This window comes from Neoarius graeffei, chromosome 14 (assembly GCF_027579695.1).
Source record: "Neoarius graeffei isolate fNeoGra1 chromosome 14, fNeoGra1.pri, whole genome shotgun sequence".
Lineage (NCBI taxonomy): Eukaryota > Metazoa > Chordata > Actinopteri > Siluriformes > Ariidae > Neoarius > Neoarius graeffei.
In genome coordinates, this window is record NC_083582.1 from 72,054,296 (window position 1) to 72,080,916 (window position 26,621).

At 41.5% G+C, this 26,621-nt stretch overlaps 1 protein-coding gene across 1 annotated transcript in view; it reads left to right on the forward strand.

The window, feature by feature from the left end:
* The window catches only part of mtr (5-methyltetrahydrofolate-homocysteine methyltransferase), a 92,667-nt gene that overhangs the window by 53,771 nt on the left and 12,275 nt on the right, over window positions 1–26,621 (forward strand). The window contains exons 21-30 of the mRNA XM_060940299.1: window positions 3,743–3,850; window positions 4,050–4,150; window positions 4,317–4,384; window positions 5,768–5,888; window positions 5,979–6,060; window positions 13,286–13,384; window positions 21,917–21,992; window positions 22,367–22,522; window positions 22,642–22,838; window positions 23,013–23,216. Of these exons, the coding sequence (XP_060796282.1) occupies window positions 3,743–3,850; window positions 4,050–4,150; window positions 4,317–4,384; window positions 5,768–5,888; window positions 5,979–6,060; window positions 13,286–13,384; window positions 21,917–21,992; window positions 22,367–22,522; window positions 22,642–22,838; window positions 23,013–23,216 (1,212 nt within the window). The remainder of the gene's footprint in view (window positions 1–3,742; window positions 3,851–4,049; window positions 4,151–4,316; window positions 4,385–5,767; window positions 5,889–5,978; window positions 6,061–13,285; window positions 13,385–21,916; window positions 21,993–22,366; window positions 22,523–22,641; window positions 22,839–23,012; window positions 23,217–26,621) is intronic.

Sequence of the window (26,621 nt, forward strand, 5' to 3'; positions counted from 1 at the left end):
ATTATGAAGTACAAAAATAAGTCCTAAAGTATACTTTAAAGGGCTGATGACACGAACATGACTCTATGCAATTTCTTAAATAAACTATACAACATGGCAAACATGTTAGATTTCTGTTATAATTACGTGAAAAGAAGCTGTTGTTACGCAAATATCCAACTTTTAATTGCACAGCGCAAGAAAACTGGGTCCGTGGCTCGCGGCCATGTTGTGACGTCAGCGGGAGAACACGCTGCGGTTCACTGGCTGTTCTACTCTGGTTCTACTCAATGGAAATGGCGCATGAAAACGCCGGTGAACTCTCTAGTGCTAGCTCTTCCTCTTCTGGGAGTCTAGAATTGTGTTGATCTCTTCCGAATAGAATCTATGATAGCCTACCCTCTTTACCCTTTGCCTCTCGTTGCTAGGCGGCAGTTACATGAAAGCCGCAAGCTTTCACAAGCAAATACATGACTGATATCACGTCGACTTTATGATTATCATGTAGAATCTATAGCTCTACGTACCTTTATCTTATGTTGTTTCACAACACATGTTCTGACAGGAGGACTGTCTTTGGATCCGGCATAGCTACTAGTAGACCCCCTCCGGAATACTGGCAGTGTTGCCAGATTGGGATTTTTCCTGCCCGGTTGAGCGGTTTCAAGTGCATTTTGGTGGGTTTTGAACATATTTTGGGCTGGAAAACTTCAGCAGTATCTGGCAACAGATACTGCTGGAAAACTTCAGCAGTATCTGGCAACAGATACTGCTGACGTTTTCCAGCCCAAAATATGTTCAAAACCCACCAAAATGCACTTGAAACCGCTCAAATGGGCGGGAAACCTCCCAATCTGGCAACACTGTGTAGGCACTGCTGATGGTAGTAACACACGTTTGTGTTGAACTGAACACCCAAGAGATTCTTTTAAGCTGGGAAGGGTGTCAAAACAATCCAAATCGAAGTGTTCAGAGCACAGGACGGATGTTGGCGAGGGCTCCCACTTGTCACGAGTGCGCCTGACTTGCTTCACCCACTTCGCATGCAGCTCGGGATCTCTGGGAAACTTGAATAAACTTACCCCATCCTTGTGGGTTTTGGAGCAAAAGCTGGCAACACAACGCGAAGGCAGAATAACTAATTAATTAATTAATTTATATATATATATATAAAATGTATAATAATACTAATAATGACAAACTGAACACCTGTCGCATCAACAATAAACTGGTAAGTTAGGAGGAAGGTTCTTTCGCTGACGTCATATAGCTCCTCCTCCTCTTTCGTCTCCTGGATGCTGCAGCCCCGTCAAATTTGCCCAAATAGCCGCGTTTTTTATCATAACTTGTAAAATAGGTGCCTTCGTGAATTAATATATGGATCATCGGGAATTACTTTTTATGTTATAAAACATCGCCAAAGATGTCAAAAACGTGTCATCAGCACTTTGACGTTTTGTGGTTGAAAAATTACTCACACCGTAAGAAAGAAAGAGCACAATAATGACACAGCTAACACAACGCTAGTTTCATGTAAAGCCTCGGTCACAACCGGCTGTACGGTACGTGCTCCTCTGGCCGGTCTACATGCAAAAAACGCAAGAAACCCACAGAGGGCGCACGTGTGATGTGCTGATTTTCGAGCCGCAGACCGGCTGCAGAGGTTCGTTGTCATGTCAAACAAACTCTACGGGCGCTTACGTTTTTTTCAGGTTGCAAGACAAACTTACGGCCAACGCGCGTCTTTCTCCATGAACAAAAAAAACCCCGCAGCGATTTGGGAAACGCCAAAAATCGCACGGCCAAAAAATCGTACGTCTGGTTGTGACCTAGGCTTAACCAAACCACAACACTCTCCGTTACATGCAAAAATAACCACACAGCCTTAGATTAATAAACTCACCCCATCAGAAAGAGAAACCGCGCCTTGCACACACCAATGCCTCCGATGGAATAATGTAATCCTAGAACGGTCCGTGTATCATCCGATCATTCAAGTATTCCATTCAATCTGGAAAACGAGGGTTTTTTTTTTTTTGCTAGAAATGGCTATCTCCGATGTAAATACCGTGTGTCTGTTTGCTTCGCGGTGTTTCAGCTCCTCTGCGCTCTGTTTAACTTGCTCATTCCATAGTGAAATCACACGCCTCTATGCAGGTTAAGTAGCCATGCGCTCAACTCGCATCATACAGCTGATTTTGCGAAAAAAAAAAAGACTTAAATCATCATGTGAATGATCCATATGGTAATTTACCCACACCCCCCAGCAGGCTACAGTCCTGACAAAAACGAGACAGTTTGCAACAAAAAATGTATGCTTTTCCAACAAAACAATCTATTATCTGAAATACTGATCGCATTCTTCAAGATCTCAACTTGCACATGATGGAAAAAAACAAAAATCACAAATCTCATCTCATCTCATTATCTGTAGCCGCTTTATCCTTCTACAGGGTCGCAGACAAGCTGGAGCCTATCCCAGCTGACTACGGGCGAAAGGCGGGGTACACCCTGGACAAGTCGCCAGGTCATCACAGGGCTGACACATAGACACAGACAACCATTCACACTCACATTCACACCTACGCTCAATTTAGAGTCACCAGTTAACCTAACCTGCATGTCTTTGGACTGTGGGGGAAACCGGAGCACCCGGAGGAAACCCACGTGGACACGGGGAGAACATGCAAACTCCACACAGAAAGGCCCTCGCCGGCCCCGGGGCTCGAACCCAGGACCTTCTTGCTGTGAGGCGACAGCGCTAACCACTACACCACCGTGCCGCCCAAAATCACAAATTTCGAAAAAAAATGCTTCTTTTGCGATTATCTCGGATTCGTTTCGGCCGACATGTGTCCCTGGATTCGGTGAGGGGTCACATATTCTTAATATCCACTGTAGATTTTGGTAGGTGTGTTGGGTATCTCTGTAAAGCCTCAGCTGCGCATGCCGCCTGGCAACGCGCGCCCTCGCTACGTGTGCTAGGTGAAGGATCGGTCAGTGGAGAGCTCAGCTAAGCTCAGCATGTTTAATTCCCCAAGCCAATGACAAGAACTTTCGTGAGAAATAACGCGAACGTCTGCATCATGCGGGATTTGCGGGCGGGAGCGGGACAAAATATGGCGGACGGGGGTGGGACTGAAAATCATAATTCTTTGCGGGAGCGGGACTGCACAATGCGGGAGCGGGACTGAAAATTCTGTCCCGTGCAGACCTCTACCTGAAAATGCACCGGAGAGCATCCATTTTCAAAAAATTTTCCGGGTGGGCATGCCCCTGGACCCCCCTAGTTTCACTTCGTGCCATTGGCGCTCAATTGTCTCTGTTTTCATCATACCAGAATTTAGGGCTTTAATTTTTTTCTGGGGAAAACACTGGTGTTTGAGAGACGTTGCCTTGCGTTTATGATTGGGTTCCCTGTGGTGGTACACGTTTGCCGTTCGTATGTACGGACGTCGTAAGGTCAAGCCATCGAAAATCAGGTCGCTGCATTACTATATTCTCTTAAGTATGGAGTTTTGCTCCAAGTGTACCATTTAATTAATTATAGCGTGGTTTCAAACTGGTTGCATGAATGTAATTTATTCCCCGTGAGCTGCAGCAGGGGAGTTTGTCTGACAGAAGTTTGGCATCATTCCGCGTCATTAATCAACCTTTTGTGTTATTTCCATGCTTTATCCTGAACCGCTGTAATAATCAAACGCTAAATCCTAAACCTGTGCTGCGATTGCTTATCTAACCACACTTCTTCGTTTGTGTTCAGGTGATTAAATCAGCCCGTGTGATGAAGAAGGCCGTAGCCCATCTGATTCCCTTTATGGAGAAAGAGAGGGAGGAGATGATGGGGACATCTGGAGTGCCTGATGACACAGTGAGCCATCACGCCTTTACACACTGTTTCCTAACGAAACTCTCCCAAATAAAGATCCTCCTTTAGCACTCGGCTGTATTTTCCTTGTTCTGCCATTTACTCACTTTATCTCAGTCAGGATTCAGAAAAAAAAATACAGCCAAAGCATTTTCTCCTCGCAGTGCTGAGGTCGAACTGCGTGTGTTTTGCGTCTGTGCAGGATCCTTACCAGGGCACGATCGTTCTGGCTACGGTAAAAGGAGACGTCCATGATATCGGCAAAAACATCGTGGGCGTCGTTCTGGGATGCAACAACTTTCGGTACGTAGCTTTATAAAATATGAAGTGAGTAAAGGGATGCTAACGGGTGCGAGGGTCATCAAAAAGGAACTAAACAAAAGCTAGAGTAGAAATTACATCATCATTGGTCCTGACAACGATGATGAGCTGGATGGATATGAGAATGTATTGTTTTTTCTTCCTGTAGGGTGATTGATTTAGGAGTGATGACTCCATGTGATAAGATCCTGAAGGCGGCCATTGAGAAGAAAGCAGGTAGATGATTGATTGATTGATTGATTGATTGGATTTTATTTTTTGAATTAAATATTGAATAGAACCTAAAGGTAAAGCAAGGCAAGACATGTTGGTTATTTGATGTTGATGCTGATGTTTTTTGAACATGAGCTGCAAATCCGATGGCGCTAATGAATAATGGACGTCTCATGTTTTCTTAAATACTCTAATCATCATCTTGCTTCAGGTGATGGATCTGCTTAATAAAATGGCAGGGTTTATTTACTGTTTGTTTACAGGTTTAAGAGTATAGAGAACGTACTATGTATCGTATCTTCTAAATTCAGCACTATGATACAAGTCCAAATTCAGATTTTATAAACGGGGCCCAGTGTTGTAGTCGAGTCACTAAACCTTGAGTCAGAGCCAAGTCTCGAGTCTCCAGTGTCCAAGTCAAGTCCAAGTCATCAAAAAAAAAATTTGAGTCGAGTCCGAGAACAAGACTTCAACCGCGCCATGTGACGGTGTCTGTTTCAGCGCCATTAGCATTAGTTTGTTCCTGAACATGGCATATGAACAGGTGAATGTGCTTCTCTTTATCAGGAAGCGTGAAGTATTCTGTCAGAGATGGTTGGGAGATGGATGTAAGTGCAGAAGGTGTGTTTATTAATACAAGTGAAGACGGTAAACAATCCAGAACGGCAGGCAAAATCGTGAAACAGGCGATAGGTCGAATGAAGCACAAGCAGGCTATCGTAGACTCGACAGAATTAAAGACAAGAAACAGGAAATCAGGGCCCGGTGAACCAAACAAGGAAATAAGGCTCGGTAATGTAACTCAATACTTCGCAAAGTAAGTGTGTTTTCACAGTTTTTATATCGGCACCCTGATGGCACCTTAATCCTGTGCAGATGCGAGTCGTTTACGGCCCGCACACGAGTCCGCTTGGTGTGCGCGCTGTCCAGAGCGCGCCCGAGAGTCTGTCTGGTGCACGCACCAAGGCGCACGCTTGCACGAAATTAGTACAAAAATTAATGTAGATATAAATATCTTGTGCCAAATTATTACGGCACGTTACAAAAAAAAATAATGAGAAAATCCAAGTCCTCGTCTCTAATTTACGAGTCCGAATGCAGTTAATGCACGAGTCCTTAAAATTAGGGCACAAGTCAGACTCGAGTACTACAAGCTTACAAGGATAAATGATGCTGATCTACATAGACTGCATGAACATTATTCTCCAAGGTTGTCCAAGATGGCTCTACAGTCAGCTGGATTTCGGCTACGTTGTAGGCTCCAGGCCAAAATTAAAAATGACACTCAATATGTCATTGGAGTTTTTTCCTTTAACTAAGGCCCAGAGCACTTTCCCTTCATGTCAGAGTGTACAGAATGAATAAGAGCACTGCTGTGTGTTGTAGATATTATTGGTTTGTCGGGCCTCATCACGCCATCCCTTGACGAGATGATTTATGTAGCAAAGGAGATGGAACGTCTGGGCATGAAAACCCCTCTGCTGATCGGAGGAGCCACAACTTCAAAGTCAGTCCTGAACCAAATCAGATCGAAATCAGCCTTCAAAACATCAGTGAAAAGATCTAAGTGTGTGTGTGTGTGTTTGTTTGTGAACAGGACTCACACAGCAGTAAAGATTGCCCCACGATACACAGCTCCTGTTGTGCACGTTCTCGACGCGTCTCGTAGTGTTGTCGTGGTAAGCTTTTCATTCTTTTTCTTAAAGTTTTTCCAGTTTAGTGTTCCTAGTTTCAATGGTATATAAGCATATAGGACATTTACAATTAAAATAAAAAAACAAACTATTATATAAAACTAATTTTTTTTTAACAATTATTTACTGAAGGCGAAGTGAATATCGGTGAATAACTGAGATGAAATCGAAGTTATTATTCATCGATATTCACTAAGCCTGAGGCAGGTAATTGTTTTAGTATAAATACACAGGTGAGTTTTGATTTAAAAAAAAAAATTTAAACTTCCGAAGTGGCATGCAAATGTAATAAAGGCGCTCAGACTTGTCGATGCCGGATCTCACAAAATACTTTTCTTTTGAAATAAGTAAAATAAATCCCAATCCCACCTTAGATTTGAATAGTTTTAGAACTATTCAAACTACGTAGCATCTTTTAGTGCTTTTTAGGAGCAGCATTTCTTTCGTCATTTTGTAATTCTCCCTTATTTACGGTGACGAAGCGATCGGACGCCGTTTTGCCGAGCTGGTCGAGAAATTCGGACTATTTCTCGATAATCAGCGTGCGTGACTTCCTGTAATCACCTTTATACTAAATTCCTATATTCGAAACTTAAATTCCCTACTCGTCTCACAATTTATATCCGTTCTTTTTGGAAATCAATTTTTAATTTTCCATTACGCATTTTCCTTAAAATCAAGCGAGTTCAAGTTTCTTCAAGGAAAGAAAAACCTTTATATCAAATGGTGAGGTGCAGTATATCAGGTACAAATCTATTCTCAGAATTTGAAATATAGTCTGACTGTGTGTTCTCTACCCTGAAGCAAACAAATTACGAATGGAGGGGAATATTAAATTTTACAGTAAATAGTCATGAGGTGCTGTCACAGACCAGTTTGAAGGTGAGCAAAGTGATCTTAATTTTTTTAACACCCCGTTCAAAAGTCTGTCAGAGATTCCACGTGGCCAGTGAGTGTCTTTCCGGCCCAGCTTGTCTTCTTGTCGTTGGTCACATAATACCCAGGCAGGGATCACGTTCGCGCAGAAATCATGCATTTTTACAGACAAAAATGCATGTTCAGAATTTTAATGTGTCCTGGGATACAGGATACAGATTTTTTTTTCTCGCTCTCATACACACAGAGAGAGCAGTGTGGAGAATAAATAATAAGTACATTTTGTGGATGAATTATATGGATCTATGATGCCTGCATGTTTCAGCGTTTGGATGTAACACGATCTGCTTGTATAAAATAAAATTTTCATCGTTTCAGAGATTGTACTGACTGCAGTCGTCTCAGTTTTCATTATTAACTCTCGCGGCTGTTTCTTTGTTTGCCCGGCAATATGGCGGACGCTGCGTGAAAAACAAAAATTTGTGACGTGAATGAAAGGCCTCTGTATTCTATTCCAGTTTAAACACTCGCAAAGTTGGGCGACTAAGGGGCTGGGAAAAATAGATCTTGCAAAATGTGCTGATGATATTTGAAGAAATAGTCGATAAATTTAACATGCCCCGCAATCGTACATTTTTTTTTAAAATACTTATAGGGTGTTCACACGGCACATATTTGCATCGATGCTGCACCGATGTATTTTGTTGCGATATATCTTACACCGGTGTAAATTTTGCGCAGCGTTCACACGTCACAACCCTGCTTACTAGAGAGAAGCGTGTTAGCACCGGTGCAGCCCCACTTGCGGTCACACGGCAGTTTCTGCGACCGTGTTAGTAGCAAAAACTATTACTATCATTTCCTTTGATAGTAATAAAGTTTTGATATTTCCTTTTATTACTATCATTTCCTATCATTATTAATATTTCTGATAGTAATAATGCGGAAATGAAATATGCGCATGCGTGAAACTGTACTTCTGTTTCCCGGTTGTCATGGCATCACCAAGCGCCGGGAAAACAACGCGGATGAAGACACCAGTGTTGCCAGATATTGCTGACGTTTTCCATCCCAAAATATGTTCAAATCCGTCAAAATGCACTTAAAACCGCCCAATCTGGCAACACTGGAAGACACGCAGTTCTGTTGTTGTTGATATTCGCCATTTTGGAAGCGCAAAATACCAGGATGCAAATTATGCAATGCCCGTATGTAATCGACTCTCCTCACGCGTAGCGAGTCTACCCCTGTAGCGTTCAGACGTCCCATTTTATATCGGTGCTGCCCCGCAAACTAGCATTTACTCCGGAGTAAATTTCTTAAACCACCTCCCGAGCAGGGTTAGATTTGCACCGGTTTAAGCAGCTTTCAGGGGCTACACCGGTATAACTTTGTACCGTGTGAACGCTCTACCGGGGCAGCCCCAGCGCTACACCGGAGTAAAAGTTGCCGTGTGAACACCCCTTTAGTTGAGAAATTTCATCAGAACAGATCAAAATTAAACATTATGCATCCCTGAAATGTCTACCATAGAAAAATTAATTAATACAAATTGTTTAGGGAGAGGTTTAATTTCCAAAATTTATAAACGCCTGATAGACAGAAACATCCGCACGCCGGCTGGGGGCATGGAGAGAGGATCTACAGGAGGACATCCCAATAGGAAAATGGGAGGAGCCAAAGCACAATCGAGAACTACTAACACCCGCCTGAAATTACTGCAATACAATTGGTTGATGCGAACGTATATCACCCCAGAAAAACTTAACAGATATAACAGCGCTATACCTGATATTTGTATTAAATGTGAGAAGGAAAAAGGTACATTTTTCCATTGTATTTGGCAACGTATAGAAATACAAAAATTCTGGAAAGAAATAAAACAATGTATTTTGCAGATTCAAATACCCTTAATCCCACAGTTGTTTATATTAGGTTTATATCCAGATAATTTGAAGATTTTAAAAATATCATCGAATGTTTGTAGACTTAAAGTGCCATTCCACCATTGGATGTATTCTTTGGCATAAAATACAATATATTTTATGACAACATGACTAGACAGAGAAATCTTTTAGCTTCAAAATGATATATCAAACATAATTTTTTGACAACGACAAGTATATTAATTTTGCGACCAAAGTCACCTACCCTTTTAATTTCCGCGCGGTAGTGAAACGTGATGTCATCGGCAGGTTCCCCTTCTTGTGTACCACGTGTCGGTCTATTTTTAGACCAGGAAACCCCCAAAGTGAGAGAGTCATTTCTCCTCGTATATGGGAGCCAAAAAAATTGCGAAAAATTTTGAGTTAATCTTTCAGTTCGCTAGATTTATTGGTATTAGCTAGATTTATTGGTATTATTTTTATCGCGTTCTATCCGCCATTGCTGATAATATGTGCCACGTCACGTGGTACACAAGAAGGGGAACCTGCCGATGACATCACGCGCGGAAATTAAAAGGGTAGGTGACTTTGGTCGCAAAATTAATATACTTGTCGTTGTCAAAAAATTATGTTTGATATACCATTTTGAAGCTAAAAGATTTCTCTACCTAGTGATACCATTTATATATGCTATCAAAATGTATTGTATTTTATGCCAAAGAATACATCCAATGGTGGAATGGCACTTTAAGTGTGTTAATGGCAAAGAGAGTAATAGCCCTCTCATGGAAAAACACGAGAAAGCCGAGTGTAAGCAAGTGGTTGTCTGAACTATCTACAACTTTCCCCTGAGAGAAAATTACATATACAATAAAACATCATAATTTTCATCAGATCTGGGACCCCTTCATTTCCTATGCGTTGAGGACCGATTTGTCACCTGTAATGGAAGAGCCCGGAGACGTGTAAATAGTGGCACACTGCGGTACCTAATATGGCAGAAATACGTTTTTCTTTTTCCCTATTCAATAACTGAAATGGACAAACTTACTAAAGCCTAGGTCACAACCGGACATACGATTTTTTTTTGGCCGTGCGATTTTTGCCGTTTCCCAAATCGCTGCGGTTTTTTTGTTCATGGAGAAAGACGCACGTTGGCCGTAAGTTTGTCTTGCAACCTGAAAAAAACGTAAGCGCCCGTAGAGTTTGTTTGACATGACAAAGAACCTCTGCGGCCGGTCTACGGCTCGAAAATCAGCATGTCACACGCGCGCCCTCCGTGCGTTTCATGCACGCTCTTCGTGCGTTTCTTGCATTTTTTGCACGTAGACCGGCCGTAGGAGCACACATGGCCGGTTCTGACCGAGGCTTAACCTGATTCCCAACCAAGAACTGGAGTAATTTGGAGATGGGGTGGGGGGGCATGTTCGTTCAAGACATGTAGCTGTATTTCTTAGTATTTTCCTGTTCCTGTTGTCTTGTTATAAAAGCCAAAAAAAAAAACTCGCAAAGAATGACTGACACACCTTTAACTCCGTGGATTCATTGGGGGGGGTAAAGTTCGTTGCCGCACACTGCAACTCTATGGATATAATATAGATTTATATTCTCTCTGACTGCTGTATATAAAAATATTTGGGACCCGTATTTGTCCAGTCATGTGGGTCCTTGGACCCAGAACGAAAAATCCTAGCACCATCCCTGCCAAGGCCAATCAGCAATGCTCTTCTTTTGTCCTACGTTCAACGCTTTAAAAACATTACTGTAATGTTCATACTGTTATCAAACTTAAATTCTGCTCACTGCGAAGCGCATAAACTTGTTTAAAAGAATATTTTCATTTATATTTATGTTTACTCTATTTCTACACTTATTATGCATCTCATATTTTATTTACAAGGTTAAATTGGTATTTCTGCGCACTTAGTTTTAAAGAATTTGTCTACTTTTATTAAGGTTCTATCTGTCTTTTTTGAGTTTTTTTTTTTTTTTTTCATCTTTCATGGTTTTGTTTCGTCTTGAACAACTGGTACAAGAATTTCCTTTCTGATCAGTAAACTTTTATATGATCATATCTTTTATCTTGGAGTTTAAAGTGTATGTAACGCCCCTAAACTCCACTTTCTTTCCTTGTACAAAGAAACAATCATGATGATTGACCATGCGTTTTTGAATCATAGCTGATCCAAAAGGCCATAAATTGATGGAAAAATCAATAAGATCAGCCGATTTTCACAGAATCTGCCGAGACTCATCCAGAAGATCTCGAAGCGGTGCGTGACGTCACACGTGTAACAATCCAGGTATCGATTTCATTCCCGTGTGCAGCAGTGGTTGGACCAGTCTCCATACGAAATCACATTTTGGAGAGAATTCTGATCGTGATTTGAGATTCTTACATGTCGGATGAAGGAGCAGATGATTTATCAAGGATATTCCGGAGTAAATGGTTATCTTTTCAAGCCCCCATGACGAGAAACAGATGCCGGTTCATGACGGTCTTCCTCTGTAGCGTGCGGGGGATGGATGGATGGATGGATAGATGGATAGATAGATAGATGGAGAGAGAGAGATGTGCAGAACACGGTAGTTACCTTTCATCATGTTTTCCTGAACAAAACTAAAAACAAATCGAGTCTCGCAATATTGCAATCTGAGAGCATTTAACACCTTTCAGTTAATAATTAATGACTGCGTGCACATTTTTCTTTCTGTTAAAATGCATCAGATATGATATCAGATGTCGCGAGCGTGTAAATGTTGCTCATAATCCTGTGTGTGTGAGAGAGAGAGATAATAGGGGAATTGACAAACTGTCCAAATGTCAGATCAAATGTCATTTATTAAATAAATGGTTTATTTTTGCTCCAGTAATTCCCATGTGGTCGTTCTGGTGGTGAACACTTGATGAATCAGATTTATTATTCGTAGGCGACACGAAATCTGCCCGCTTCGTTTTCACAAATTTCACCCACTGTTGCTTTAGATTTGGGGGGGTTCTCGGAAATTTGTGAACTGAATGTCCTGTTGTATAGGAATTTGAACATCCAAACACAATGCAGTGCTTTCCCATCATTATTTTTGTAAGATTTCAACAACAATATCCAATCTCTTTGAGTAAACAAGCACGGAGTCGGATGAACGGAAACGACCCAGATAACCGGGGTTCCACGTGTGACATCGTACGAGGTTGGCCCTGAGGCGAGACTGCCTTTTTCCAGAATCCAGAAGCCACGGTTTATTGATAGCTTTGTGCTTGATAATAAAATAACATAGTTTAGTTTATTTATTTATCCCCCCCCCCACTTTATTAATTCATTTTGGTCGTTACTAATGATATGTATATACATTTTAAAGTGCATATCATGGGTAAATTCAGGAGCAAGATCAATGTAATTCTTCAATTTTATATTAAACTTTGGTCAAATATCTGTCACATTCTGCATTTTGTGCAATTTTTTCCCCCTTGCGCAATACCAGAAAAATTCAGTTGAAATCAAGCCATTTGAGGCGAATTGGTCCGCCTCTGAAAAACTTGGCATTTGGATTTCCCGGCAAACATTGATTTTCGTGACGTCGCGTGCGGGACGCCTCCTTCTGAATCCTACGTCAGCGCTGGTTTGTTTGAGAAAACGACCTGGTGGTTTTCTGCAAATTTCTTCAACGTTATCGCGTAATTATTAAAATGGTTAACAGATGTATCGTAGGAGGGTGTAGCAACACCAATCTTGATGGGATTAGTACTCATCGTTTCCCAAAAGACCGGACAATGAGAGAGAAATGGGAGCGCTTGGTCTACACAGGCTGTGCACTGAAACCGTGCAAAGCTCTCGCAGCCTGCTGGCGCTTCCGCAGGTAACGTCACGAATCTGGCTCCAGACTCCCTTGGGATTATTCCAGACGCGTTTTGTTATTTTATTTTTTTCTGCTGTAGACAGATGGCCTTGTGCAAAATTACCCTTCTGGATGAGTGTGTAAAGGGACATACTTTCATATAAAAAACAAACAAACACGAAATTGGTCCAGAATATGCCGTTTAAGGCATGACATATATTTTAAAGCTACATTGTACACAAAAGGAAAGCAAATGTATAATTCCATTCCCAAATTGTAAAAAAGTATCCCATATCTTTCTTGTGTTTTTATATGACAACTTGTAAAAAAAAAAATAAAATACTCCACGGAAATAAGAACCTAGCAGAAAACACCTGGCAGAGGTTCAGGGTTGTGATTGGTTGGATATTAATAGCAGGTAGCTGACTGGCCAAAGGAGGAAGTGCAAATTAAACTTGGCAGTTTGTGCCCATTAAAGTGCCTCATTCATTTCCTGATGAGTCATTAATGATGATAATATCTGACTCTCTCATGGGTTTTCTCAACGGTGCTTCTCGAAAGATTTTATATAGCGTTTGCCTTCTGCTTAAATACCCTTCTCTCTCTCTGTGCAGTGTTCTCAGCTGTTGGATGAAGGGATGAGTGAGGATTTCTTCGAGGAGGTAACGGAGGAGTATCAAGAGATCAGGCAGGATCACTACGACTCTCTTAAGGTTTGGTTTCTGGAAATTTCTTCTCAAATGCAAGATTTCCTCCCCAATTGGCGCACGAGTCTGAAAACAAGGCCTGAATAGAAACCTGGTGACATAATTCGAGCCTTAGGTTTTACTCCCATCTTCCTGCTATTAATAGAGGCACAACATGATGGGATGGACAGATACAGATCCAGACCTTTTCCTTTAATTTATAGCACATCCGTTTGGTAGCCTTAGGCCATTATTAAAAAATGTTCTGTTTCCGGTCCACCGGCCGGGTGAGTGCCGTTTGTGCGGGTGAAATTTTTTTTTTTAACGCCGGTTTTTCGACATTTTTTTTTTCGGGTTCGTAAATCTAAAATCAAACTTGACATTTACGCATTCCCAGGGCTTTCCACTAAGGCTCATACTAGCCAGCCATGACAAATAAGTAGCCGGGGGAGTAAACACAAAATAAACTCCTGTGCACGCAGTTCCCAGGGTTAAATGTATTTTCCACAGACCATTTATTTATTCACTTTACTCAAATACAAAGTAAAATGGCAGTAAATCTTCTTTCTTTTCTTGCGTATTGCATCATGAGGCGTTCCTGGCTTGTAAAGCTCTTATTTTCGGTGCATGACACATTCACGCAGCTGAGTGCGCGCGCACACCGCATGTCGGGGCGCGGATGAGTTACTCTCCCTTGATCAACGGTTCAGTTTGACATTATTGTCAGTCCGTTAGATAAACATTTAATTTTATTAAAATCGAAAATTAATATTTAGAGCCTGTGGGCTACAAAAATAGTCATTAAAGTAGCCGGCTGGACTTAATTGCGTGGCCGGCAGCCGGCGCTTGTGGAAAGCCCTGTCGAATCAGCTCTGCGCATGCGCCGTGCGGCACAAAAAAATGTCAGCCACCATGAAGGAAGGAGATCCGGAGTTTTCGAACATTTGCTTAAGTGTGAAATCGCAAAATGGTATTCTGGCGAACAACAAAAATAGTAAAGATTCAGAAAAACAAATCATTCAGTGATCATTTTAATAGTGTAATTTCATCCGAACTGGGCCTAACGGTCAATTTAGAACTACAAAAAGTCCGTGTGTCGGACATTTTAAGTACCTTTCGGAAAAGTTTTGCAAATGTTGCAGTCAGCGTTTAAAATGCTAACTTAAAGTTTTTGTACAAGTTTCAGTTGATTTAACTGTCATATTTTATTAAATGTGTCTGCTTTTGTAATAAAAAAAAGTACTGAAAGAAAAAGCAAACACAGCATTGCGATTTCTTATCCATCCATATATATTAATTAAAAAAATAATAAATCCCTCCCTCCCGACTGAAATTTTTTTTGCCCACCCGGTGGACAGGAAACGGATTTTTTTTTTTTAAGGATGGCCTTATAAGGAGCTGAAACCTGAGTGACCACAGAGTAAGTTTAAATTGGCTAATAACGTAGATGGAAATTTAGACGGATAAACGGTGCTTGTGGCGAGTTATTGTTTGAAGCGTAGGTATTGCTTCCAAACATGGTATGAGCTTGCTACCAAACCCAGTTTGCTCAGAAACAAGCTGTTATAAAATTCAAATTAGTCAGATGTTATTGTGCTGTTTTTTGAATAATTTATTGAAACATCATGTACTCTATCCACAGTCGACATCATCAGTTAGCTCATGCCATTGTTATTTTATTTTTCGTGACCGCCTTGGGCAGTACTGTCAGGCTTTTTTAAGTTTTGATACCAGACGGTAATGGCTAAATTCAGTGGGACATTCCGACACATCATGATGTCATCCTTGATTAAGTTTGTACTTTGATTTTGAATCAGTGGTGGTTAATTTGGGGCTCAATGCAGGTCTGAGCTCAAATTCAGAATGACAACCTGCACCATAGGGTTGGTCCGACGAATTCACTGGTGCGTTGTTTGGATTTGTCGCTTTGTAGAAGCAGACCAGATGTGAGAGAGTTCTTCAAGTAAGGTCTGGGCAGTCTGGGGCTGTGTTAGTGACTGTCCCAGGCACATATTTTACAGTACTACAATACCAGGATATTTGAATGGGGGGGGACTCTTTGTAGTAATGGATTGGCAAGATGACGTTTAAAACTTTTATTGGCTCAAGTAACATGAAAAATCAGCAATAGAGTGGCAGGACAGAAAAGTGTGGGCCGGAGGTCGCTAGATTGAATCCAATGCCATCCATGGCTGGGAGCCCAAGAGCGCAAAATTGGCCTGTGTTGATGGAGGGAGGAATGTTTTGTGTGTGGGGTTTGTTTGTTTTTGGTTTTTTTCCCTCTCTATTATGATATAATAATAATAAAACCGTTCTTAGAGACCCATTACACCAAGTCTCAATGCATTTACAAAATAAAATAATTGTAAAATTAACTAAAATTTGACGGAGTTATAATCCATAGGCTTTGCAAAAGAAGAAAGTCTTTAGTCAAGATTTAAATGCTTCAGGTGTAGTGGCTTGTTTAAGATAAGATGGAAGACTGTTCCATAGCTTTGGAGTAGCGGCAGCACGAAATGCTCCTTTACCATACGTGGAAAGTCTAGTTTTGGGAATCTATTAAATTATGAGATGGAGACTGTTGAGCACGTGCTGGCTTGTATTCATGATGTAATCCGGAGCAATGCAATTTCTAGCTTTGTATGTTAAGAAGATTTTATATAAAATCCTTTCTTCTACTGGCAGCCAGTGAAGCTGTATTAAGACTGTTGTAATATGTTGGGACTTCTTGGTCCTTGAGATGATTCGGGCCACTGTGTTCTCAAGACGTTGTCGTAGAGAATGGCATTGCAGTAGTCGACTTTCGATGAAATTAATGCATGAACTACTAATCATTCATGATCAGAAAGATATATTTTCTGATTCTTCTCCCAGTGGTCATTAGGGACTGGTACTGAGTGGGACGCTGACTGGCGTACTGTGTTGACACGAGTCTTAAATGTTAGATGACGGGTCAAGAATGATACCAAGGTGTCTGACCTCCGAAGTGGCTTTGATCTTTAGATTGCCAATCGTCAGAAATTCTACATTGGTTGGTGAATTAGAAAACCGGGAGGTAAAATGAATAACCTCAGTCTTGGACGGATTACAAACCGACATGTTTTGCTTCATCCATTCCATAACCTCTTGCAAACAAAGTTGAAGTTTATTGCTATTATCTTCTTGTTGGTTGCGCTTGAAGGATATATACAGGGTGTTTTCAAAAATATTTGATGATATTTGAGATTTAAATATCCCAGAAACTACATAGTCTAGCCCAGGGGTTTTCAAAGTGTGGGAGAGTCAGCCCCCCCTCAGAGAGCAAATAAACAGGCGCCCCCCCCCCCCCCCCCCCCAATAATTTTTGTTGTTGCTATACTTAATGTTCCATTCGTATTTAAAAAAAAAATGGTTGTATACTTTTTAAACATCTGTGCTTTTTGAAAACATCTTTTTTTTTTTACACATTTAAAACATATGAGCTTTTTTAAAACCTCTTTTTTACACATTTTAAACATCTGTACTTTTTTAAAACATCTTGTTTTACACATTTAAAACATGAGCTTTTTAAAACCTCTTTTTTACACATTTTAAACATCTGTGCTTTTTTAAAACATCTCTTTTTTACACATTTTAAACATCTGTGCTTTTTTAAAACATCTCTTTTTTACACATTTTAAACATCTGTGCTTTTTCAAAACATCTTGTTTTACACATTTTAAACATATGAGCTTTTTTAAAACATCATTTTTACACATTTTAAAAGAGCACAGATGTTTACAATGTGTAAAAAAGATGTTTTAAAAAAGCTCATGTTTTAAATGTGTAAAAAAGATGTTTTCAAAAAGCACAGATGTTTAAAATGTGTAAAACAAGATTTTTTGAAAAAGCACAGATGTTTAAAATGTGTAAAAAAGATGTTTTAAAAAGCACAGATGTTTAAAATGTGTAAAAAAAAAGTTTTAAAAGAGCACAGATGTTTACAACCTTTTTTACACATTTTAAACATCTGTGCTTTTTTACACATTTTAAACATCTGTGCTTTTTTACACATTTTAAACATCTGTGCTTTTTTAAAACATCTCTTTTTTACACATTTTAAACATCTGTGCTTTTTTTAAAACATCTTGTTTTACACATTTTAAACATCTGTGCTTTTTGAAAACATCTTTTACACATTTTAAACATTTGTGCTTTAAAACATGTTTAAAATGTGTAAAACAAGATGTTTTTAAAAAAAAGCCCAGATGTTTAAAATGTGTAAAACAAGATCTGTGCTTTTTTTAAAAACATCTTGTTTTACACATTTTAAACATCTGTGCTTTTTGAAAACATCTTGTTACACATTTTAAACATCTGTGCTTTTTGAAAACATCTTTTTTACACATTTAAAACATATGAGCTTTTTTAAAACATCTTTTTTACACATTGTAAACATCTGTGCTCTTTTAAAACCTTTTTTACACATTTTAAACATCTGTGCTTTTTTAAAACATCTTGTTTTACACATTTAAAACATGAGCTTTTTAAAACCTCTTTTTTACACATTTTAAACATCTGTGCTTTAAAACATCGTTTTACACGTTTTAAACGTGCTAAAAACATTCTTTTTTACACATTTTAAATATGTGCTTTAAAAAAAAACCCACACATTTAATACATTTTCTTTTTTAACACTTCACGTCACTACAGCCCCTTTTCTTGCCTCATCTTAGTGGGAGCTATGAGTTTGCTTCTTTTGATATGCACAGGCACCTGATGCGGGGACGCACTGTTGACAGGAATTAAACGTATATCATCCTCGACCTGCAGGCTAGACCGGTACTTGTTTTTGATCAATGTTAACGCGGAAAAACTGCATTCACACAGGTATGTAGATGTGAACGGGATGAGTACCTGAAGCGCTGTTTTGGAGAGGTGGGGGAACTCAGTCTACACAGACAGCCAGAAGTGCGCAAGTGACACTTCACTCATCTTTTTTTTTTTTTTCCCAAGTCCATATTAGAGTTCAGTTCGACAAGGGCCTCTTCCTCTTGCACTGTTAGTGCATCACTGGATGTCGCTGGGAATGAGAATGGATTTCTCACCCACTGATTTGCTAAGGTCTCCTCTCCAAAATACTCTGCAAACTGCTCACGCAGCCCCTCCAAATGCGCAATGATCACCTGTTGTACAGCGTCCAGTTGCAGCCCTGCCTTCTCCACAACATCTTCCAACGTCGGGAACATTTCCACCGAGCCCCGTTTAACATGAGCACACCACAGGTCCAACTTTTTCCCAAATGCAGAGACTCGATCGTGTGCCAAAAAGACATGGCTCTCTTTGCCCTGCAGAGAAGTGTTCAGTGCGTTTATTTGGTCAAAGATATCAGAAAGATATGCCAACATTGCAATCCAGTTCATGTCCCCTATATGCTTCACCAGTGGAGAACTGATTTCGGCAAGGAATAGGAGCACTTCCTCGCGCAAATCACACAAGCGGGTGAGGACCTTGCCCCGGGACAGCCATCGGACCTCGGAGTGCAGCAGCAGCTGTTGGAAGTGAGCATTCATCTCATTGCAGAGGACGGAGAAGAGACGAGCATTCATGGCATGTAATTTAATTAGATTAACAGTTTTTACTGCCTCGTCCAGCACCGCGCACAACTCTTTTGGCATCATCTTGGTCGCCAAGGCCTGGCGATGGATGATACAGTGCTTCCAAACAGCGCCCGGGGCAACCGCTTGCGTCTGCTTCACCAAACCACTGTGGCGGCCCGTCATTGCCCTTGCGCCATCAGTACATATTCCACAACGGCGGCTCCAATCAATACGATTCTCCTGCATGAAATCATTCAAAGTTATTAGATTGTGAAATATCTTTTTTTGAAACACTCTGTATGATTGAGTCGTCAGCATAAAACATCACGTTCAAGGAGTGCGTCGTGGTGATGTCTTCAAGCAGCTATAGGTCTTTTTTTAGTGACTGAGCTCATGGATACGTAAGCAGGCGGCTTGCACTTTCCTCGGTGTGCATCACGCCGCCCCCTAATGTTGCATAAGCAGCAGTTTGAAAAGCTGCATTTGGCTGGCCTTGGAGGAAGCACATGGTGGTGATCCTCACCCTCTTTGGTTGGTAGGAGAGACTTGTCTGGTGAGTGGGAATTGGCCAGATCTAAATTAGGGAGAAAATTCGGGGGGGGGGACCCAAAATAAATTTCATTTTAATGTTGCTCTGGGGCGGCACGGTGGTGTAGTGGTTAGCGCTGTCGCCTCACAGCAAGAAGGTCCTGGGTTCGAGCCCCGGGGCCGGCGAGGGCCTTTCTGTGTGGAGTTTGCATGTTCTCCCCGTGTCCGCGTGGGTTTCCTCCGGGTGCTCCGGTTTCCCCCACAGTCCAAAGACATGCAGGTTAGGTTAACTGGTGACTCTAAATTGAGCGTAGGTGTGAATGTGAGTGTGAATGGTTGTCTGTGTCAGCCCTGTGATGACCTGGCGACTTGTCCAGGGTGTACCCCGCCTTTCGCCCGTAGTCAGCTGGGATAGGCTCCAGCTCGCCTGCGACCCTGTAGAAGGATAAAGCGGCTACAGATAATGAGATGAGATGTTGCTCTGGCTCCTGCACATTGTATTCTGATTATAACTCCTGGAGCCAAGCGTTTTATATCCGCTCATGTCTCTCATCTCATCTCATCATCTGTAGCCGCTTTATCCTGTTCTACAGGGTCGCAGGCAAGCTGGAGCCTATCCCAGCTGACTACGGGCGAAAGGCGGGGTACACCCTGGACAAGTCGCCAGGTCATCACAGGGCTGACACATAGACACAGACAACCATTCACACTCACATTCACACCTACGCTCAATTTAGAGTCACCAGTTAACCTGTGAGGCGACAGCGCTAACCACTACACCACCGTGCCACCCATCTGCTCATGTGTCAGTGTAATAATCTGATCATGTTTCATGTTAACCAACAAGGCAACTGGCTCTTACTTTCGGCCGCCATTTTGAGTAGTTCGTTCCAATTTTAGGAATTGGGCTGTTTCACGCAATATATTTCTGGATCATAGGGTTGGTCTGATGAATTCACTGGTGTGCCGTTTGGATTTGTCGCGGTGTAGCAGTATGCAAGATTTGCATGGAATTTGAGAAAGTCCTTTGAGGAAGGTCTGGGGCCGTGCTGGGGACTCTCCCAGGCACACATTTCATAGTTCTACAATGTTAAATTGGTGCTTTCTGCTTTTCCTTGAACCATGGCTCCATGTCAGTTTATTGCCAGGGCGAAAACTTGGCTCAAATAACAATTAAGGACAGACTCTGCTAGCATGTGGCACTCAGATAAGACACAATATTTAGTAGTATGCATTTAACTTGTAATTAATGTCAATAAAATCACCAATAGCAGGTTATAGGCCGAATCCCATTTCACCCCTTGGACCAACCCCTTGGCCCTTCCCCTCCATTTTGCGCGTTCACGTGAAGGGGTAGGGGTATCCCAATCCCAGTTAACGCGGAGGGGTAGGGGAAGGGGTAGGGCTTCTGTACCCCTCCAAACGGAGATTTTCCTGGAGCAGACTCCGAACGAAGGGGTTTGAGTGATTTCCCACAATGCCATGTGGATTTCAGAAAGATGGCGGTTCCCGCGGCGAAAGATTGTCATAAATGTATTTTCTCCATTATTTACGTGTTTTAAGTTGTTATCCAGAGGAAACACGCCGCTTGATTCGCTTTCGAGCTGAGAATGAGCAGCGATTTCTGAAATCCAAGCTGCTGCTAAAAAGCTTTGGGAGTGAGTATTGTTTTCGGTTGCTTGACTGCGTACGTTTTGTTCTGTTATTCTCGCTTTTATTGTTTACATGAGTGTTCTGACACCTCATTCTGTCGGATGTGGTGCACGAAGCGCCAAAGATATCCCATTCAGTGGTGTTAGTTAACAAATCACACCCTGCCAGCAGAGATTTCTGGTTCTGCCTCTGGCTCTGACTGTAGCGGCTGGTCGCAGCCAATGACGCATTTGGTCGCGTTTTGCTAACGTAAACGCTGACGGAGGTACGCGATGACGTATGCGATCGTTGAAGGGCTATCCCAATACGTAGGGGTTGAATTTCAAGCCCTATCCCTTGTAGCTCAGTTTCAAGGGGAAGGGAGAAGGGGGAGGGGTAGGGGTAGAAATTAGAATTGGGATTGGGCCTTAAAGCTAATGGTGGTGAAATCGGGCTAGATTAGGACCCTTTTATTTTCACGTTACTGCCCTTTTTTGCTGCTATGTCCAATCATTGCCTTATTTTTGTATTATACTGTCTATTTTGCATTACATTTACCTTTATCTTGTACTATACTGTTTTTTTTCACTGAATTCCCTTTATTTTGTATTATTTCTTTCACCTAGTTATTTATTTGTATTTGTAATTGGCAGCAAGCTAAGAATTTCATTGTGCAAGAGGACGTCCTTACTGTGCATATGACAAACACTTTGAACTATGAATTTTTAAGAAAACCTTTGACTGAGATACTTATGAAATAAAGATATTTTTGATGCATGCTGTGCAGTACATGTATATAATTTTTATTTATTTATAATTTTTTTTTTTCCTGCTCTTACAGGATAGGCGATACTTGTCTCTTGCACAAGCACGTGAAAAAGGCCTACACATTGACTGGCACTCGCAGCCTCAACCAGGTAAACATTTAATCTGCCAATGAGAACAACAAACCTCCTTGGATAGGAAAAAATAAGAGATCATCAACTAGAAGGGCAATTGGTAGTGTATACCTTTGCCAAAAGCATGCATCATCATCAAAATCAAATCGCTTGAAGAGAGGATAATACTAAAGCTGTACACCAAATTTCATCCAAATCCGTTCATTACTTTTTGAGTTGCGTTGGGAACAGAACCCGGTTGGTGGAGGTAACGATCTCCGGAGATCTTCCAAGTTCTTTGATTGTCAGATGATGTATTTTCTTTAAGCTCTAGACCTTCACAGTTTGGGGAATATGTGCTCCCAGTCACATAAAGACAAGAGACTGATTTTGTTCCCTTTGGCTCCTTGTAGCTCAGCCACAGTTCCTGGGCACGCGTGTGTTTGATGCATATGACCTGAGGAAGCTGGTGGAGTTCATCGACTGGAAGCCCTTCTTCGATGTGTGGCAGCTGAGGGGGAAATATCCCAACCGAGGGTACCCCAAAATCTTTAATGACAAAACCGTGGGTAAGGGAAAATGTTCAGGGTGTAGTTGAACAAAAAAACCAAACTAATTTTAGCTAATGTGTTTTTTTTTTTTTAAATGTTCTGTGCATGCAAGTTTTAACATTAATGTTTGTGTGTAGGAGAACAGGCCAGGCGTACATTTGATGATGCTCAGTCACTTCTGAACAGGCTGATCAGCAGCAAGGGTCTGCAAGCAAGAGGCATCGTGGGCTTCTGGCGTGCACAAAGCCACGGCGATGACATTCTCGTATACGCCGATGATGTCACTCCAACCTTATCGAACTACAACGAGACCTTCTACGGGCTTAGACAGCAGGTGACGTTGCGTTTATGGTGTTTGGGTTCACAAACGTTTGTGTTGAAGATGCCTGGGACGTGAAGAGAAGAGTTTGTTTAGTCACAGTTGAATTCCTGGCCACTGATCAAATAGGGAGAAACTCCACCTGTGCTTGCTTTACCTGAGTATTTGAATGTGGTGTGTCCTGTGCAGGCAGAGAAGGACTCCGCGTGTACAGAGCCGCACTTCTGCTTGGCCGATTTCGTTGCTCCGTTGGAAAGCGGAGTGCGGGACTACGTCGGACTCTTTGCAGTCGCCGTGTTTGGTGCTGAAAAGCTGAGCCGAGAGTTTGAACAGCAGGGCAAGGATGATTACAGGAGCATCATGGTGAAAGCGCTTGCTGACAGACTCGCCGAGGTAACGCATGACCATGCCACGTACACAGCACCGTAAATCCAAATTAACAGCCAAAGCCCATCTGGGTTAGACGGAAGCTGAACTGTTCATGGTTCAATTCAGGACCTGTGGATAACGCTGCACAGAAATAAACCATCATTTGAAGAGTTTGGTTCCAAAACGCTGTAAATCCACCGTGATAAACTTTCTTTACCAAAAAAAGTGTTAGCGAGGGCGGCTACAATTATCGACAGTCCATAATTATCGACACCTTTTTCAGATTTTCCAATAAAAAACTATTTTACAAAGGTGAGTTTCAGTTACAACAGTCATTACTGGTTAATTAATCAACCGGAAGACCCGCCTCGCCCTTTGACCTTGTCATCTGATGATACAGCTCGTTACCCGAGATGGAATATTTTTAGCGCGATCGGAAATTTTTCAGAAAACCCGGACGTTATCATCGCAGGTAAGCGTAGTGGAAAGATCAAGGACGTGTTTTTACTGATCGAATTCACCGATATTTCATGATCTCCTCGTCGAAACCTACTTTGTTTCTTCTTTCATTTGACAGCCGCCATTTTGGATCTAAACGTGCATTTGAGAAGTCACGTGCGTGAGGTGTCGATAATAGTGATCACTTTCACCGGTGTCCACCATTATCGACACCCTGTGGAATTAAGGGACATTTTACAACTGTTATGGATCGATCTTTGTGTAATATTGTTGAAGTAGATGAAGTACTTGAAAAAAAATAAATAAATAAAAGTGCTGTGGTTTTTATATATTTTTTTTTTTTCTGATTCATAACAGAATGGAATGTTTTTATAGAGTATCTGGAATCTGACTGCAATGGTTTGGAAAGAAAGGGGATATACGGTACAGTGCAAAGAAAAGTGGCAGATATCATGTTTTTGCATAAAATTTGAACATGGAACTTTTTGAATAGCGGTCAAATGGCGAACTTGTTTCTTTTGGCGGGAATTTTATTTTATTTTATTGAAAATGGCGCTTATTGTGTGTTCGAACCAAACTCTTCATATAAACTGCCTTGCAAAAGTATTCATACCCCTTGAACTTTCACATTTCCACCTTACAACCACGAACTTAAAAGTTTTTTATTGAGATTTTATGTGATAGACCAACACAGAGTAGCACATAATTGTGAAGTGAAACGAAAATGATAAATGGTCTTCAAAAATTTAAACAAATAAAAATCTGAAAAATGTGATGCGCCCCCCTGCGTCAATACTTTGTCGAGCCACCTTTTGCTACAATTGCAGCTGCAAGTCTTTTGTGGTACAGTATGTCTCTACCAGCTTTGCACATCTAGACACTGAAATTTTTGCCCATTCTTCTTTGCAAAATAGCTCAAGCTCAGCCAGATTGGATGGAGAGCGTCTGTGAACAGCAATTTTCAAGTCTTGCCACACATGCTCAATGGGATTTAGGTCTGGACTTTGACTGGGCCATTCTAACACATGAATATTCTTTGATCTAAACCATCCCATTGTAGCTCTGGCTGTATGTTTAGGGTCATTGTTTTGCTGGAAGGTGAATCTCCTTCCCAGTCTCAAGTCTTTTGCAGCCTCCAACAGGTTTTCTTCCAGGATTGCCCTGTATTTAGCTCCATCCATCTTCCCATCAACTCTGACCAGCTTCCCTGTCCCTGCTGAAGAAAAGCATCCCCATAGCATGATGCTGCCACCACCATGTTTCACAGTGGGGATGGTGTGTGCAGGGCGATGAGTAGTGTTAGTTTTCTGCCACACATAGCGCTTTGCATTTAGGCCAAAAAGTTCAACTTTGGTCTCATCTGACCAAAGCACCTTCTTCCACATGTTTGCTGTGTCCCCTACATGGCTTCTTATGCCTGGCTTTCTTCTTGCCACTCTTCCAAAAAGGCCAGATTTGTGGAGTGTACGACTTATAGTTGTCCTGTGCACAGATTCTCCCACCTGAGCTGTGGATTTCTGCAGCTCCTCCAGAGTGATCATGGGCCTCTTGGCTGCTTCTCTGACCAGTGCTCTCCTTGCTCGCTCTGTCAGTTTAGGTGGACGGCCATGTCTTGGTAGGTTTGCGGTTGTGCCATACTTTTTCCATTTTTGAATGATGGATTGAACTGTGGTTCTTGAGATGTTCAGAGCTTGGGATATTTTTTTTTTATAACCTAACCCTGCTTTAAACTTCTCCAGAACTTTATCCCTGACCTGTCTGGTGAGTTCTTTGGTCTTCATGATGCTGTTTGTTCTTCAGTGTTCTCTAACAAACCACTGAGGCCTTCACAGAACAAGTGTATTTATGCTGAGAGTAAATTACACACAGTAGGACTCTATTAACTAATTAGATGGCTTCTGAAGGCAATTGATTGCACTGGATTGTATTTAGAGGTATCAGAGGACAGGGGGCTGAATACTAATGCACACCACATTTTTCAGATTTTTGTTTAAAATTTTGAAGACCATTTATCATTTTCGTTTCACTTCACAATTATGTGCTACTCTGTGTTGGTCTGTCACATAAAATCTCAATAAAAAACTTAAGTTCGTGGTTGTAAGGTGGAAAAATGTGAAAGTTCAAGGGGTATGAATACTTTTTCAAGGCACTGTAACACCTAAATGAAGGAAACATTTATTAAGAATAAAAAGATGTGTTTGTTCTATCAGTTCTCCTTTCCAAGTTCTTTGAGTTTTCACATAAAGCAGTAATGACTAAAAATGTGCGCTCGATCTGGGGGCAGCGCTCGAAACTAACGGTGTCCCGACGTCCCCGGGGACCATAAAAAATGTCATCGGGACACAAAATTATCATATCTGGGACAATCCCGGGACAATGGAAAAAAATAGATCTAGAAAAAAAGTTCTACATTAATATTATTTACAAAGCCGTAACACATACGTAGACATTCACCTAATTTGTCAATTTTAATTTTAAAACGTTAACAGCGAAAAATACATAGTAGCTACACTTTCGATGCGCCTGCATCCGTAGGCTACAGAGCAGCGCATTCTGTTCTAGAATCTTCGGCCGGAGTCCGCATTATATGGACTTGGAATGGAATTGCTACCGCACACGCTGCGCCGACTCTTGCCAGAACAAAAATGCTGAAGTGGTTGAAGCGGACCGACCGCGGGGAAGAAACTGAAAGCCCAGACATAACGTCTCCGGGACCTTCAGGATCCAAAGTGTCATCGCCTGGTCTGCAGGCAACGCTAGCAACTGAATGAACTTAATGAACACTGTTAGACACGTTATAAAATACAACAGGAATGATGTGGATGATATTGACGGAAGATACCGTTCAACAGAATAAGTGAGTTTTCTTGGTGTCTTTCTAGTTCAGAAAGTTTAGTCAGTCAGCAGCACAACTAGGCTCGGACCTGCCACTATGCTGATGTTCCACCCACGTTCCGGCAGCGAAAGTTC